General features: G+C 41.5%; 2 protein-coding genes across 3 annotated transcripts in view; one reads left to right on the plus strand and one right to left on the minus strand.

Moving 5' to 3' along the window:
- Positions 1 to 6,784: 6,784 nt before the first annotated feature.
- On the plus strand, positions 6,785 to 12,463 carry LOC111228954 (nuclear receptor subfamily 2 group F member 6-like). Of its 2 annotated transcripts, none has more exons than XM_022755077.1 (5): positions 6,785 to 7,380; positions 8,896 to 8,990; positions 10,441 to 10,772; positions 10,954 to 11,200; positions 12,052 to 12,463. In XM_022755077.1, exons 1-5 carry the CDS (start codon positions 7,112 to 7,114, stop codon positions 12,324 to 12,326), a joined length of 1,218 nt encoding a protein of 405 aa, XP_022610798.1. In that variant the 5' UTR covers positions 6,785 to 7,111; the 3' UTR covers positions 12,327 to 12,463. The 2 variants fall into 2 exon arrangements, with proteins under 2 accessions (XP_022610798.1, XP_022610799.1); XM_022755078.1 differs by having other exon boundaries at positions 10,444 to 10,772.
- Positions 12,464 to 14,647: 2,184 nt separating this feature from the next.
- Positions 14,648 to 17,042, minus strand: part of LOC111228955 (occludin-like) — a 20,969-nt gene continuing 18,574 nt past the window's right edge. Inside the window, exons 6-9 of the mRNA XM_022755079.1 lie at positions 16,085 to 16,345; positions 15,606 to 15,777; positions 15,284 to 15,325; positions 14,648 to 15,056 (exon numbers count right to left, since the gene is read on the minus strand). Of these exons, the coding sequence (XP_022610800.1) occupies positions 14,955 to 15,056; positions 15,284 to 15,325; positions 15,606 to 15,777; positions 16,085 to 16,345 (577 nt within the window). The 3' untranslated portion in view covers positions 14,648 to 14,954. The remainder of the gene's footprint in view (positions 15,057 to 15,283; positions 15,326 to 15,605; positions 15,778 to 16,084; positions 16,346 to 17,042) is intronic.

Genomic DNA, 17,042 nt, shown 5'->3' on the forward strand with positions numbered 1-17,042 from the left:
TGATGTGATAAGAGACACGGCAGCATTCATATCAAAGAAATTCCCCCTCATATTGTATTTATCTGCGTATTTTTTTTAATCAATTTTTCCTGCTGAGCCAAGGAGGCAGCTGGGGCGTTAATGGATGAAATAAGGAGGATTTGGGTCGTAATGATGTGATGTACAGTGGCTTTCTGCGTGGTCCCAGCAGGCACCTCTCAACAGAGGTGGCTGACAGACCAAATGATGGATACCCGAGAGTTAATCCCCCCCTCTTCTCTCCGTGTCTTTGGCCCAGCAGATGTTTTTCCTTTGACCCGCACAAAAGGCCTCTGTTTTTGTTTCCAGGCTTGTCCATTCCTCAAAGGTCACAGGTCGCCTTGGTCTCAGGGTGAAGCTGTCACTGCAAGTCTAAACATTTGACGGCCACCAGAGCGTGATGAAAACGCCACTCCCGCGAGAAGGCTGCACAGACACCTCATGATTACTTTAAGTAAAGACCTACTTTCCATATGCTGATGTGGTTGAGAGCACACTGCTAACACCCTGAGATTGAATTACAGCCATGGGTGGGGATACCTCAGGGAGAGGGGTGGCCTAACTTTAGACATTCAGACATGTATTGGGGGGGGGGGTCATTTTTGTTATGGGATGGTTCTCTGTAACAGCCCTTAAAGGTTAACTTAAATGGTTGAAATGTTAACTGAATCAATAGCCAGAGTGACTCATGTTTGGGCCTGCACAAAAATGTCAAAGGGTGGGGCTTAATGGCCCACCTTGTAATCTCACTTTTAAGAGACCTCTGACATCTTCAAGCAAAAGAAAACGTAGAATCAATTTGCCTAATTGGGTTTCTGAACAGGTTTACAGAGTTCTAAAAAAGGCCGACTGCACACAATGTCACAAAACAAGCACTAAAATATAATGTTATTCATGTTTTTTGATGCTGTAAAAGGTGTTGTTAATAGAAATAGATTTACCCAGTTATCTGGGTATTCCTCAGTAAAACCCAGAACCACCTCTGAATTGGAAGCTGGACTGATACAAAAATATATTTATATGATATATTTACATGGTCAAACAAAGTACTAATTGTGAAAAAATTATGAATCAACTAGACAGATCTATGCAAAATGGGTTATCTGTGCACTGCTTGGATCAAACATTTCAGTGCACATAAAAGCATGAAACATTTGAATGATGTATGAAGTTATAAATGTTAAACTACTATATGGGTAGCTGATCATTGAACAGCAAGCTGCTTGACACAGACTCCAGATTTGAAACAAATAGACAGTTTATACATTTTTCAACTACAGAACTGTAGGTCACATACTGTGATCCCAACCAGGCATGCTCAACCTCAAAGAAAGGTGTCAAATTACAGCCACGACTAGTTAATTATGTTCCTCCAATTACACACCAAACTTGGAGACCTTTCACCCCAATAAAGCAAGACACAGGCAGCTGAACAAAGACACATAGTTTGAACAATGACAAGCTAAGATGCATCTCCTGAGTGCTCTGAATACATCACAATGTTGGTGTTGCTCCAGCCACAATCTGTCTGCAACAAAGGCAGAAGTTACAAAAGAAGAGTATCATCAAAAGATCACCAAAGGAGGTGGTATACTAACAATAACATCAAACCCTCTGGAAGAGACATGGACAAACATGGCCGTGCATACAAATATGTGTCTACCTGCTGCAGTGTAGAATTGTTTATTTATTTATGCTCACTGCTGGTGGTGCATGGAGACTCAACAGGTGTGTGTAACCCTGGGAAACAGGGAGCAGAAGTGACTTTAAATGGCTGCAGTAAAAGAGGTCAGCAAGGCTATATGAGAATTTTGATTGATCATTCAAATTGCAGAAACCCAAACTAACTAAAGTTAAACCAATTACTTTTAAGGGTTAATTACAGCATGAAATATTATATTTTATTAATTTTTTTTACAAACTAGGGATAGATTGGTGGTTCATATCAATCGTGCTGTAAATTGCTTCGTGGTTGACTGAAGGCTGAAACAGTCAGATGCCACTTTACTGTTCACTTAGCAAAAACTAACTCAAGAACTCTCCAAAACTCCTACCCTCGTGAACAATTATAATTTTAGATACCCACATTAATATAGATTGGGTTAACAAAGGATTTCAATCAACATTTCTCTAAAATTATTTCAACAAAGCTGAATATTTCATGAAGACCGGGGTGTTGTATTAGCTAATATGCCTAGCTAAAATGTCGTCTAGATGTTTTTAGCTGGATTTATCTAACAGACTGACAAATGAGCGTACATCTGTAGGAATAAAGTTGATTTATATTCTTAATTATGTTTTTAATTTTATATTTTAATGTTAGTTTTCAGGGTTAAAAAAACAGGTTAATTCCTTTGGGTTTGTTTTTTTTATGGAGGGGTATAAAGTAAAATATTTGATATTTTAACCACAAAATTAGTTATTAGGTCATTCAAGTGCCCTGGTGTTATCTAATTGTGTCTTACATATATAAACTATTGTGATATTTTAGCAGTAGGACGTGAATTTACATATTGATGTGACTAATCTGAGGGGTATTAGCGGCTAGCTATTAGAGATGCCCTCAAATTACAGAATTTTCCTAAAATTAATACCATCAATGCACTAATTTCTTTGCCCTCAGCACTCAATCATACCATTTTTATATTGATTGTTGTTTCAACATTTCATATTGAGCACATCATTTTTTGCTAGCCAGCACTGGCTGCGGCAAACATCACTGGCTATTATACAGTGCAAAACAAACTCGTCAGGTTATGGGCAATCTAGATGGGTCTCTTGGGTTTAAGTTTTATTTTGATTCAGATTTGACAAAGGCTTCATAGACTCATGTATTTTGCTGTTACTCACAACAATGTGTTCTTTGACATCCATTCATTTTGGGGCATCAGTTATTTATTTGAGGGAATAAACTACTAATATGTGTTTAAGAGTTATTACATTTTACTCCTTTGCTAATTCAATGATAAAATTGTAAGTGGTAGGGTCATTCACCGTGCTTGTGTGCTTCTGTGTTTGCTGTCTGTGTATCTGTGTCCATAACATACTGTACATTTGTCAGCTTGGCAGCTTGGCAGACATCTTTTGCAGTATTGCATTTCTGGATTCATCGCTCTGAGCATCCAGATTCCTGACTGTCGGTTCAAAGGTCACATCACTCCTGCCCCCAGTGGTATCTCTCAAACAGACACACACACACACACACACACACACACACACACACACACACACACACACACACACACACACACACACACACACACACACACACAGACAGAAGTGGAAATGACAGACATTCACAGCATCTATTTGAATCTAAAGTTTATCATGTTTTCCCCTTCACATGAAATATCCAGTCTGTCAAATGTTATTTTAGAAATCTAAATTACTGACTAATTGTCAATATTCTTGTAATTTCCTCTAATTTTGCACTTGCAAATATTTTTAAAGGCAAGTATCATTTTTGCCAATATAATAATAATAATATACTATTTAAACTATTATATCAAATATCCACTAGAAAGCTAAGTAGAGTCTTTTTTAGGCGATGGTTAAGAGAAATCTCAGGAATGTGCCACTGTCATGTTATGATGGCAACCTGTTGGCAAACTGCTGCAGTTCAATGAGGTTAAGCTGAATAAAATCCACAGAGAGATAAATTCCTATACTAACAATTGCCAGTGTGAATGCAGCTCTTTGACAGTGTGATTTCTCTTGACACATATTTTCCAGACACCACTGACGGTGCTAAGATAATATATTCAAATATTACAGAAAATAAATTCTAAATGTTAAACTGGATTTAAAAAAAAACAACAAAAAAAAAAACAAAAACCTTTAAAGCAGCCTCTGGGATGGTACTAATGGTGCCGCTTTTTTCCTGATCTACTCTACACCAACAATATATAGAACCTATTTACTAAAATGTAGTGTTTTTTTTCTTACACTTTCGATCAACGGCTCTGTTTGATATCTCATCCTCTCTCTCACACACACACGCACACACACACGCACACAATCCTTTACAAGGCCCCTTTATTTGACAAGCCTAATCTTTCCCAACACAAGAAGTGACAATAAGCAGGCACAGCGGCCTAATTAAAGGGACTTTCATTCAAATTAACACACACTCTCTCTCTCTCACACACACAGACACACACACACTCTCTGATGACCCATTAGCTGCACAATGGCCAGGACAATGCTTCTCTGTCACACACACACATTCTGTTCTCCAGGGGGTAAAGATGGGTTTAAATTTAAGAATGCCATAAAAGTGTCCATGGGGTGAAAGAATGCCTTTAAAATCTCTGCAAACGCTATCTAGATAAGACAACAAGTTGCATATAGTGAATCTCCAAAGGCACTGACACTTTCATCTCTCCATATCTGCGACTGCAACCCCCAGTCAGCCCCAAAGACCTGAACATTTACAAGCAGATTCATCACTTATCTCTTAAAGCTCTTATCCAGGGTTGTTGTGCGTCCTCTCTTTCCCTTTATCTGCATTTGACCCTGGGCTTTTTAGCGTGGCAGGGGGTGTGAAAGTCAGTTTGACCTCTTGGGGTAACCTCAAACACAAATCACCGTGTGCTCCACAAAGCGCTGAGACAGAGGCCCTTTGAGAAATGAGCAATGACCACAAAATGGTAACCTTTATTTCCAGCACAATAAGCTGCTCTGGAGCGGGCTGCTCGCACGTATGCGGGATCAAAGTGTCTTTTATCCAACAGGGAGAGAAACATTCTCGCTTTGAGAAAATGAAGTTCACCTCACTGATGCTCTGTTTGGCTTCTTAAATTGTGCGCTGCAGTGTAAAAACTTTCAGATGCTGCATTCGATTGCTTTCTGAGAGACAAAGGGCGGGCAGGAGATCGGCTTGCTTGTATTTGTTGCAGGGCTTCGGGGTAATCTGGTATTGTTGGGTTTTTTTTTTTTTGAGGCCTTGGGGTCATGCTTTCTGCATCTCTGAGGAAAAAAGATCCTCCACATTCTTCCTGTGCGTGTGTGTGTGTGTGTGTGTGTGTATGTTTGTGTATGTGCATGCTGCCCCACACAGCCCACTCTCTTTGCTCTTTGACTCCAATGGCCATATAAGGCAGCCGGCACCATGGTAACCGCAGGGCTTGAATAGCAGTGTCAAATCCCTGGGAGCGCACACACACACACGCGCGCGCACACACACACACACACACACACACACACACACACAGACTGCCCCCTCCCCCTCTGCACACACTCCCCTCTCTCTCTTTGCTCTCTCTCTCTCTCTCTCTCTCAAACACACACAAATAGGTTGGAGGAAAACAGACAGACAGGACGAAAGAGGGCGAGGAGGTGAAAAAAAAAAAAAAGAAAAAAAAGCAAAGGCTGAGAAATCCAGCCCGTCTCCGGCTCTGGCCATTTTCTTGAATCATAATTTGATTTGTGTACTGAAGCTGGAAGGAGAAAGAGAGAGCGAGAGAGAGCGAGAGAGAGAGAGAGGGGGAAGAGGAGCACCCATCCCTTCCACCCCCACCTCCTGTTTTGCCTGAGCCACAGGGAAAGGTTTCACACACACACACACACACACACACAGAGACGAAAAGCAGCACACAGGGCTAGGCCGCAAGTCATTAGTTCTTGGTGGGCAAGCACTGACAAAAGGCTGGAGGGAGAAGCCTGCATGAGTGCCTGGAGAGGGACCACAGGAACTATGGAGGGCTGAACAGGCGGTCGCTCTCTCCTGCTTTCCTTGATTTTTTTTTTTTTTTTTTCCTGAAAGGAAGCAGCACAGAGGATACTGTCACAGCCGATCACTCGTGCTACAACAAGCAGGGAAGAGAGAGCACTTCCTTGTGTTCAGGATCTACTTGTGTTGTGTATTTGGGAAGTGAGCACAGGCAGTCCACGTCGCCTCGTCTACTGCCGCTGCCGCCGCCGCTGCTGCACCAAGCGGTGCCTTGAAGAAGCCCACGACCACACGAAAGTGATGTTGTTGTTGTTTGTTGTTGTCTGGACGTCAAGTTGATTTGCTTGATCTGGAATGTCTTCATTGTGGGTCACAATGCTGCCGCTGAGAGGATTACAGCAGAATAGGAGAGCTGTGTCTGCGCTCTCTGCCTCGCTGGATGGAAGGAAGATCTAGAGCGAGAGAAGGATTTATTTTCCAGTGAGGGAAGCCATAGACACAGCATGTTCATGTTTGCTCTGAGGTAAGCTTGGCATCATTTCTAGAAGGATTAAGAGGTGGATATTTAGCTAGACAGCTGCCTTATATGTGGAATAACCGGTGTGAGCAAAGACAAATTCAGTGTAAGGGGTACTTTAAGAGGGGTGGTCAAAGCCTCTCCAGGCATGTGCTAAGGCGAGCTACACTGAGGTCCTTTTTCAGCCATTACTGTTGCTACAGAGACAGAGCTGGGGGTGTGAGAGTGAAACAAGATTGTGTGGAGCTGTGCCGTAGAAGATTTTCACCTCGTGTCATTTGCTTGCAAATGCCTTTTGCTCTCTCTTTTCTTTTTTTTTTTGAAGAATGTGCACCGTATGTTTGACTCATTGTTTCCTGTGAAAGGTTCCTTGGCTGAAAGCGTTCGACCGGGCAGCGCTGGAGCAGGCTTCTCTTCAACCATCTCAGGAACTGGTCCAAAGAAAAGGGACAAAACACAACACACAGTGGCTACGAGTGGAATAAGGGAAGAAGAAGAAAAAGATAAGAGGGGGGAGGGAGGGGGCATTGAAATCCACAAGCATGCAAAACTAAAAGTTGCCACAGTGAAGACTGTTTCCAGGTCATAGTGGAGTGGGAGGAGACTGAACTGCTCTTGTTTTTTTCTGCCAAACACCCTCCTCCTCAATGTAATAGCCTATTTTTTTTCTCATTGACATCTGCTTGTTCACCCTGAGGACAGTTTTTTTTTCATCACTTATTTGCTCTAAAATAATCAAGAGACTTAATTAACTAATGAGAGCACAGGCACGCGGGAGATACTGATTCTCTCCAGGTGAAGGGAAACACACATTCAGGACTTTTGATATTTATGTTACCTTGACAGCAACCAGAAATCTTGGCTGCCTGTCCCATTTTCCTCTGCGGTGGTTCGGTAACCAAGCGATGGCCATGGTGAGTGGGGGCTGGGGAGATCCCAATGGGGGCACCAACGGTTTAGGGGACAAGAGCTACCTGAGGGGGGAGGAGGAGGACGGCTCTCCCCAGGCGGGGGGCAGCGACATGGAAGCCGGAGACGAAGACAAGGCGTGCGTGGTGGACTGCGTGGTGTGCGGGGACAAGTCCAGCGGGAAACATTACGGCGTGTTCACCTGCGAGGGCTGCAAGAGCTTCTTCAAGAGGAGCGTCAGACGCAACCTCAGCTACACTTGCAGGTGAGTGGAGCATTGTGGGTAATGTATTTTGAACATTGATAGCCTGAGAAATATAAACAGCGTGGTGAAAACTGGTATCGTACGGTGTGGAGATGTGTGAGCTGCAGCGACACACATCGATAGGTGACGTTAAACAGATATGAATGCGCTGGAGTGTCAGATTTCCATCTGATGTTGTCTTTCCAAAACTGATGACCGATGATATTTCAACAAACTCATGATTGAGATGCATCAAAATGTCTTTGTGTAAAGCTGCTACAGTTGCAGTAGCAGAAAGTTATGCATCCTTGCAATAGATCTGCAACAATTAGTCGATTAATCAGTTAGTTGATTGCCAAAACTTATTATGATAATCAATTTTCAAGCAAAAATTCCAATCATCTGGTTTCAGCCTCTTAAATGTGAAGATTTTCTGTTTTTCTTTGTCCTGTATGATAGTAAACTGAATATCTTGCATTCTGGTCTATGTCACATAAAGCAAGTGCATTGAATGTGTCACCTTCAGCTCCAATAAGCTGTGATGGACATTTGTTTTTCACTGTTGATGAATCAAAAGTAAAAAATAATAGCTGCAACCTTACTTCATTCACTTCACCACTAACGTCTGTGAAGCATGTCATACACAGAACCACTAACATAACATTCATAGTAGAATGAATGAAAGATATGATGCAGACATACCTACATCCATTTTTTTTTTTAGAGTTAAACGAAGATTTCGGTTGTCATTCATTAGCCTACAGAGAGCTGAACTGTCATATTTAGTATGTAAACTTCTACATACTACAGTTTTTTTTTATTACAGTTTTAGGGCTGCTACAACTAATCCACAGATTATTTTTTTTACAGTCAACTGATTAATCATCTAGTCCATGAAATGTCAAATGTCCATGAACACTGCCCGTCACAGTTTCTCTAAGTCCAATGTGACGTCTTCAAAATGCTTGTTTTGTCTGGCCAGAAATCCAAAACCCAAAGATCTTCCATCACAGATATTCGACAGATATTCATACAGTTATAGTGCATGACAGAGGAAAGCAGCAAATCCTTACATTTGTGAAGCTGGAACGAGAGAATGCTTCAAATTTTTGCTTGAAAAATGGGACAATCAATTACATATCGCAATAATTGGCAACTATTTTTCTGTTCGACTAATCAATTAATTGGCCAATCATTTCAACGAGTGTCAGTATCAGGCTGTAGACACTTAATTTGTGTCAAATCATGTTAATCGCTGCAGCAACTTCCCTTTCTCACAATTTAAGGAGCCTTAAAGCGGCACCAGTTACTACATGGTTTGGATCGTTGCGATTTCCTCATTGAAAACTGAATCAAAACCAGGAAACCAATTGTCGAAGTGAAAGCAGGTGATAGCCGACAGCCTGACACCTGCAGGAAATAACACTGTTGTTGCATTTGTGCAGAAGTTGCTAAAACTCAAGAGTTTTATGGAGGAATCCTTCCATAAATCTTGAATCCTCTTTAGTTGCCGTCATCATTTGTTTGTGTTCTCAGGTCTAACAGAGAGTGTCAGATTGACCAGCACCACAGGAACCAGTGCCAGTACTGTCGCCTGAAGAAGTGCTTCCGTGTTGGCATGCGCAAAGAAGGTATCTGTCTATCCTGATCCATAAATCCTTCATCCATTCCGATCCTTTGTAAATTGCGAGAGATGCTGCGATTGTGCGATATTGAAAATACTGCAGTTGAAGTGATATGAAAAAAAGAAAATAATGGATATTTAGTTCAGTGAAGAGCGCCAGAGTGTCCCCTCCTGACTCCCATCAGCTGCTCTTAGAAAAGGAAGAAAAAATTAATTATAGTTCAATTAAAGTTAAGTCATTATCTTTCCGCCTCTGCTCCACGAACTCCAAAGAGCAGGGAAAAGGCCACACATGGGTGTCTAGGCCCTATCATGGCTAAGCTAACCATGCGTGTCAGCTCAATGCCATGTACTAAGTGGCTTAATCTAGTGCCTGCGTAAGAGTGAGTGAGAGGGATACAGTGCTAAGACACCTGCGTCCCAGAGCCTTAAGCCTCTGGTTGAAGCTAAAGCAGAAACCCTCTGACTTGTTGGCTCGATCAAGAAGAATCCAATATGGGGATTTCACCTTAAGTGGTGGAGCAGAGGCGACGCATCATTCAATATCCTGCTGAAAGATAACCAGAGAGACGAATACGAAGACGAACTAATACCATGCATAAGGATACAGATTAGAGAAAATGGATTTTACTTTTTCATGTTTTTTAGTTAGATGTAGTTTGGAGGTTTGTGATCTCGTGTCTCTGAGTTGTGGTTCCCCCCCACACTCACAGATCATAAAGCATGCTAATGAGACACATTATGGCTCCCTACAGAGAAATTCCTTTCCTTCCACAGGGAGGTCAGATGTCAAGGTCAGCTGCAGAGCATGATTCCTCTGCCTCTGGATTCAGTGTCTTGCTCAAGGGCACTTAAGCAGGGGACCGATGCTTACCACATGAATTCATATCCCCAAATGAATGAGTCTCTCTTCAGCGGGCTGCCCTGCTTTCTCAGTTTTGGCAGTAATGCTGTCTGTCACGGCTATGGTACTTTCTCTATGCTAAGAGATGTTCTTAGTCTCACAGTGTGGTTCTGTCTGTATAAAGATGAGTATATGCTAAGGTGACTGCAATAGCATTTTGTAATTCTCCTCCAGAATTAATATTGCAGTGGTTTAAAATTTTAATGGAAAGTAAATTCGTGCCTCAAAGTCTTTGTTTTATGTCTGCAGATGACCTTCATCTAGCCTCACGAGCACGAGAATATTTCTCCTCACCTTCACGCTTTTGTTTGAGGAATCAGTCTGTGCTCAGTTGTGCCTCCATTTTAATCTTGATGAATAGTTTCCGTATCGGGTCAAACCTGTCTGCCCATAATCTGACGTGCACAACTGGATGGACTCAGTTTTAACTTTTTTTCCTCTCCCTTTTCATCTCCAAATCCCCTCCTTCCCTCCCCCCCTTGTCCTTCATTATTTTCTCCTCTCCTCTCCTCTCCTCTCCTCTCCTCCCCAATGTCCCCCAACCAAACTACAGCAGTTCAACGCGGTCGGATCCCACCTCAGCCGAGCCTCAGCCCCTCCATCACGCCCATAGGTGGCGCCAGCGGCCTTGGAGGTGGTGAATTTTATAACAACAACAATGGAGGAAGTGGTGGAGGTCAGCCGGTGTCAGAGCTAATTTCTCAGCTGCTGCGAGCAGAGCCTTACCCCAGCAGTCGGTATGGGCACCAGTACAACCAACAGGCTGGTCCAGATAATGCCATGGGCATTGATAATATCTGTGAACTGGCAGCCCGGCTTCTCTTCAGTACTGTGGAGTGGGCCAGAAACATCCCTTATTTCCCTGAGCTGCCTGTTTCAGACCAGGTCAGTACCTTAAATTTCATAGTTTTTCCCTTGTTTTCATAAATATAGGACAGAAAGAGACAAGAAAGGGCAGAAGAATCATATTTACATCAAATATAAATGTACAATGAATGCAATAAACATTAAAAATGGATGACAACAATGTATGGGGTATCTGATTAACACGCTAACAAATCCACAGGTTGCCCTGCTGAGGCTGAGCTGGAGTGAGCTGTTCATCCTCAATGCGGCCCAGTCGGCTCTGCCGCTCCACATGGCTCCCTTGCTGGCCGCGGCCGGCTTCCACTCATCGCCCATGTCTGCCGAGCGAGTGGTTTCCTTCATGGACCAGGTGAGGGTGTTCCAGGACCAGGTGGACAAGCTGACCAGGCTGCAGGTGGACTCGGCTGAGTACAGCTGTCTCAAGGCCATCGCACTGTTCTCACCAGGTGATTGCCTTTGCTCATCTGTATGATCTGCTTTTATTGCAACACAGTGAACTAAAGAACCACCTCAGGCAGCCACTTTTAAAAGGTTCCTCCAGTGATTTAGTGTTGCAGGCTTTCTGTTACACGTCTCAAAGAGCATGACCTTCCACAGCTACAGAAAACAGGCTGAGTGGGACTAATAAACTGATCCTCATGTGACAAATTGTTGGGGTTCCCCCATAAAAGATAAATAAGAATTGACCACACAAGAAGTAAGAGTCTAACAGCACATCACAGAACAACAGCAGTTAAAATAACTGGGGAAAATGCTGCAGGTCTTAAACTTGAAAACTTCATAACTTGCCTCTGAGAGTGACTGGGCTGAGTGACTGCAGTGAAGTTGGCTACGTTGATCTGGGAATTTACCTACTATGGCACCATCTCCTGGCTCATTAATGCAAATGCAGTAATGTTTTATGTGCCGTATCATTAGTGCCATTAGTGTCATTGATCATTATGCAGCACTGTGCATTTTTTAACTTAAGTCTTGTATAAGTGGCTACCTCAAAGAAATTACTCATTGTGAGTGCCACCTCTTAAAGCTTTCAGATGTTTTTTTTTTCTTTTTAGCTAAATGACCTGGTAATAGTTTAAAGTTATAGTTTAAAGTTGTGTTTGGGGTTTGTAGGGTTTAAATAATGTGTTTTTCCGAGTGCATGCATATGTTGATGCACTATATTTTTATGTGTTATCCTCAGGGGCATTTTATCAGAATTTTTGCTGGGAATTCAACCTTCCTCTCGGCTCATCACGACTCTTTATGTAACCTGCCCACACTATTAAGTAACTACCTCCTCCTCCCTCCCTTTCAGACGCCTGTGGTCTAACAGACCCAGTCCACGTGGAGTCTCTGCAGGAGAAGGCTCAGGTGGCTCTGACAGAGTACGAGAGGATGCAGTATCCAAGTCAGCCTCAGCGCTTCGGCCGCCTGCTCCTGCGCCTCCCTGCCTTGCGCGCTGTTCCCGCCAACCTCATCTCTCAGCTCTTTTTCATGCGCCTGGTAGGAAAGACACCCATCGAGACGCTGATCCGTGACATGCAGCTCTCCGGAAGCTCAATCAGCTGGCCGTATGTCCCAGGACAGTAGCCCCCACCCCCCCGACGGATGAGGTCTCCGTCTGGGATTAGTGACGACAAGGACCCACAGGAAACCTCCTGACTCATCACTATCCATCTGTGTGGTTATCAAACTGCAGTGCCAGCTGGCCGTCATACGTACTGTACTGTAACCGCTCTATCCCCCCCCCCCCCCCCATGAAACGAGCCCTCTGTCTCCACGCAGGCCTCCAGAGAAGAGAGAGGAGCTGGTGCCAGGCTGGATCTGTCTTGTTGCCAGCACAGTCGTTCTGGTGCCAGGTCTGAGGCCAGAGACCAGCTCTTCATGCTGGGCTCCGATATGGCCACCACAGCCAGTCATGTCACCACCCACATGCCATAGTGACTAAAGACACCGCAGTTCCATGTAGAGGGCAGCAGCACCCTGCTACAAATACATCTACAGGACAAAACTGTCCCGCCACTGAAAGTCAGAGGAGGAATTTTTCCCACACTGGGCTCATTTTCCATGACTCACCATTTGTGATACTGTGACCTTCTGACTGATAACATTACAATCATGAATATAACTGAACAGTCTAAAGCTGCAGAAAGCTGTGGTTGCACTGTGAACTGAACACAAGACACAGTGAGGAAATCTGAATTCACCGCTCTCTTACCTCAACACATGAGGAGGAAGCCAAGGAAGAGAAATAAAGAAAAACCAAGGAAAACTCACCAAAGTCTATCACGTCATCATCCGATGATTTTTAAGTAGAATAATTAGAACACAAAGCAGAGAGAAGGAGATGAACGGACTCTTGTGACTGTTTGACCATCAAGTGAACAATGCATTTAAATTCATTCACAGGGCTCACTGTTCCGAGAAGATTTGAAAACAAGAAGCAACACTTACATGAGAACGGACTAATACCTCACTAGACATCAGAATGCTTTAGTCTGATATTTCCTAAACACAAACCTCTGTAAATGTCGTTCACCAGAAACCGCCTTCTTTTTGACAACTGCCTTGTTATTCAGTATGAATTTGGGACACATTTGAAATATGAAGTGAGTCTTACAAACATCACAAACATTTGTCTTGTATCTTTTTAAAAAAAAAATATCCCCAAAGTGGTTTTCACCTGTGTTTTGAATATGAGTTTGACTGACTGAATATGGTGAATTCAGCTATTTAACATTGCTTGGGTCGACTTTTTTTTTTTTTTTTTTTTTTTAATTATTATTATTGAGAAACGGCAGGCTGACATATACGTAAACTTAACTTGGGTTCCAGTACGATAAACATTTCAACAAATCGTTGGTGATCAGAGTTTATAACCAACACTACCAGTCAACCAGCGCTGTTTCTGGAGGTAATGATCCCTTGAAAAATGTATTGAAGTGTATATATATTGCAGCCAACTTTGTCTTTTTGCATGTTCAAATGTTGTTTTGAATCTCTGCTAAGTTGAGACTGTTTCCTTCTTTTACATTATGTAATTCAAGATTCATTTAAAGTATTGCTTTGTCTGTTAGCTCCTAAATGTTTTTTTTTTTCTATATGTATTTACATGAAAAAATACCTCTGTCATTTGTTCAGATGTCAAAAAAGAAGCATCATCTTCATGCCATTACAGCAGATACAATGTAGAGATGTTCATGCTCTCATCTCTGAGCATCTGAGTGAGTCTCTCCTGTTACTGAGTGATGTGAGACAATGTTGTGATGATGAATGAGGATGCACTTGGAGGATATTCAATGCCAAAATATCAGTCTGTGACAAGTTAAAAGAAGACGGGCCCTGTTTTGCTGGTCCACCAGGATTTACCTCACACGGGTATTTCAAGTGGCGAGTTTACAAAATCATAAGTATTTTAGGTAGTCTAAAAAGATATCAGCTCTAGCTATGACATCTTTCAGCCTTTATTGATAAAAACAACAAAATCAAAGGATTTAACTCTGCTTCTTGATCTGCCATCGGGCCTTTTGAAAGTTATTGGGATGTTCTTCTTTTAGGCAAGACCTCACTCCACCATGTCATAGAGAAAAAAAGATAAATATACTGTTAATGTTTTCCTATCTTTGTGTTACTGAGTTCTTAAGTTTTTAAAATTTCATGTGTATGGCAACGTTATTAAAAAAAAAAAAAAAAAAAAAAAACAAAGGATGACGTGGGGTTTTTTTTTTTTTTTTTTTTTTTTTCAAACTACTTGAAAAAGTGTTGTAATTACATCTGTATGAAGAATGCCAAATAAACACTGCAACATGTAACATAAATGTATAAGTGTATTCATGTTATAGCATTTATACAAAAAAGTGAAAAAGAATGAAGAGTTTTAATTGTTACTTTATTTACATTTTGTATTGTCTTCATCTGCATTCATGCTATTATCTCCATATAAAAACTGACATTCAGTAGTAATATTCAAGAATCAAACATTAAATCTGACATGGGAAGTAACAAAGGAAAATCTTACACAAGGTGCAACAACAGTGCCAGTTGTTGAGCTGTTTAAATTACAGCCACACAGAGCAAAGTCAGTCACTGTCTTTATTCGAGAGCTGAGGTTCAGTGATTGTGACACCAGTACGAGGGCCATGTTACTATGGGCCGAACTGTTACAATTCAAACAGCAAAGGAAGAAAATGTAGGAAAAATCCTCGTCACTGAGACACACTAACAAAGACCTTGGTCAAAGATTTTTACCAAACGTTTGATGTGGAAAAGCTTTTGCCGAAGGTCTTTGCTCTGCTTCTTCTTTGCTTGATATTCTGGCGCCTAGAAGAAAGAGAAATTTAAGAAAGCAGATATTAAACTATCCAACATTATCAGCAGTAGTTTGAGAAACATGCTTTTTCACTTCAGATTTATCTTGCAGGCATGAGAGTGGTATCAATCCTCTCAGCTAAATCATAGCAAGAAAGTAAATAAGCCTGCTCCTAAAAATTTCAAACTATTTTGTTAATTTCACATTATGTTATCAGCACAGATCTCAGTGCACTCACCCTTTTAAGGTCTTTCAGTCGGTTGTACTCCTCTGCCACTCCCTGAGAATGGAAATACAAATCCTATCACTTCATTGTGCTGATGTTATGTCATAAACAACAGAATGTTGCACAAAAATACATAATCAGGATCATCTTTAATCCTAATGAAAAAAAAACACACAAACAATAGATGAATAAATACATGACTGATACATAAAATCGAGGGAACTCTGGCTTGGTTCATCTTCACTAGTCAATGTTTCAGCGTTTGGGTATGGTAAACGGCACAGATATGACTGTATTTTTCCACTGTGCACTCCTCCCTCCTGTTGTTCTCTACCTGGTACTTCATGGAGCCCTCGTGCAACATGTCCAGTTCTCGGCTCAGCTTGTGCATCTGGTCACTGATGTCATCCATGTCGGCACAGAGGCTCTTATAGCGGGCCAGATCAGCGTCAAACTCCTTCTTGTACTTCTGGCGCTGCTCATCTGAAGTTATCTCTGGGTACAGCCTGGGGTGGGATATTAATGTGAAGACAATTTTGCATGTTGCTACCTAAAACTACAAAAATGTATATAATAAAAATGGTATTCAATTAATTAACAGAGGAAAAGCCACTGAAGGAGCAACAGAGAATACAAATATGGAATATAAGTCTTCTAGTTGGAATACTGTAACTAAACTCAAGTATTGTTATTAGCCCAATTTTTAGCATTAAACAGTTTAGGGAAACCTGACTTCACTTGTATTTTGTGCCCGTATATCTGTCTTTATGTTTTTTTGTTCTCTATTTAACTGGCAGCAGAGTTGTGGCTCACCTGTAAAGATAATCTGTTTGGTTATGGTCCAGCTCATTGCCAGTGTCTCCGGTGGTGTAACCAGTTTCATACTGGGACTCCACCATCTCGTGAGCAGGAGTTTGGGGCTGTCGGTCATTCCTCTGCTCCCTCTCCACACGATAAGGAGGAGGCTTCCGGATGCTGTCGGTCTCATCTGAAGAGCTGCTGCAGTAAACTGTCACCCTGCTGTTCTGGTACAGAGGCTCAGCACCATGGTGGTTACTGTTGTCAGCAGGGAAACTGGAAAATACACAATTTTTTTTCACTGTTTGATGGACGTCTGCAGCCACATATACGTATATTGGCTACATTAACTCATCAATACTATGATGTTTTTTTTACATTTTTGTACCTTACTCTAGTGTGATATTTTTATGCCTTACTATACTATGACATTTTTTCTAATTATTATGCCCTACTATAGCATGACGTTTTTTCCTGTTTTTATGACTTACTATACTATGACGTTTTTTCATGTTTTTATGCCTTACTATACTATGACGTTTTTTCACGTTTTTATGACTTACTATACTATGACGTTTTTTCATGTTTTTATGCCTTACTATACTATCATGTTTTTTCATGTTTTGTGCCTTAATGTACTATGACGTTTTTTCACGTTTTTATGCCTTACTATACAATGACGTTTTTTCACGTTTTAATGCCATACTATACTATGACGTTTTTTCACGTTTTTATGACTTACTATACTATGACGTTTTTTCACGTTTTTATGACTTACTATACTATGACGTTTTTTCATGTTTTTATGCCTTACTATACTATCATGTTTTTTCATGTTTTGTGCCTTAATGTACTATGACGTTTTTTCACGTTTTTATGCCTTACTATACAATGACGTTTTTTCACGTTTTAATGCCATACTATACTATGACGTTTTTTCACGTTTTTATGACTTACTATACTATGACGTTTT

The sequence above is a fragment of the Seriola dumerili genome, unplaced genomic scaffold (genome assembly GCF_002260705.1).
Source record: "Seriola dumerili isolate Sdu_G_001 unplaced genomic scaffold, Sdu_1.0 BDQW01000226.1, whole genome shotgun sequence".
NCBI lineage: Eukaryota > Metazoa > Chordata > Actinopteri > Carangiformes > Carangidae > Seriola > Seriola dumerili.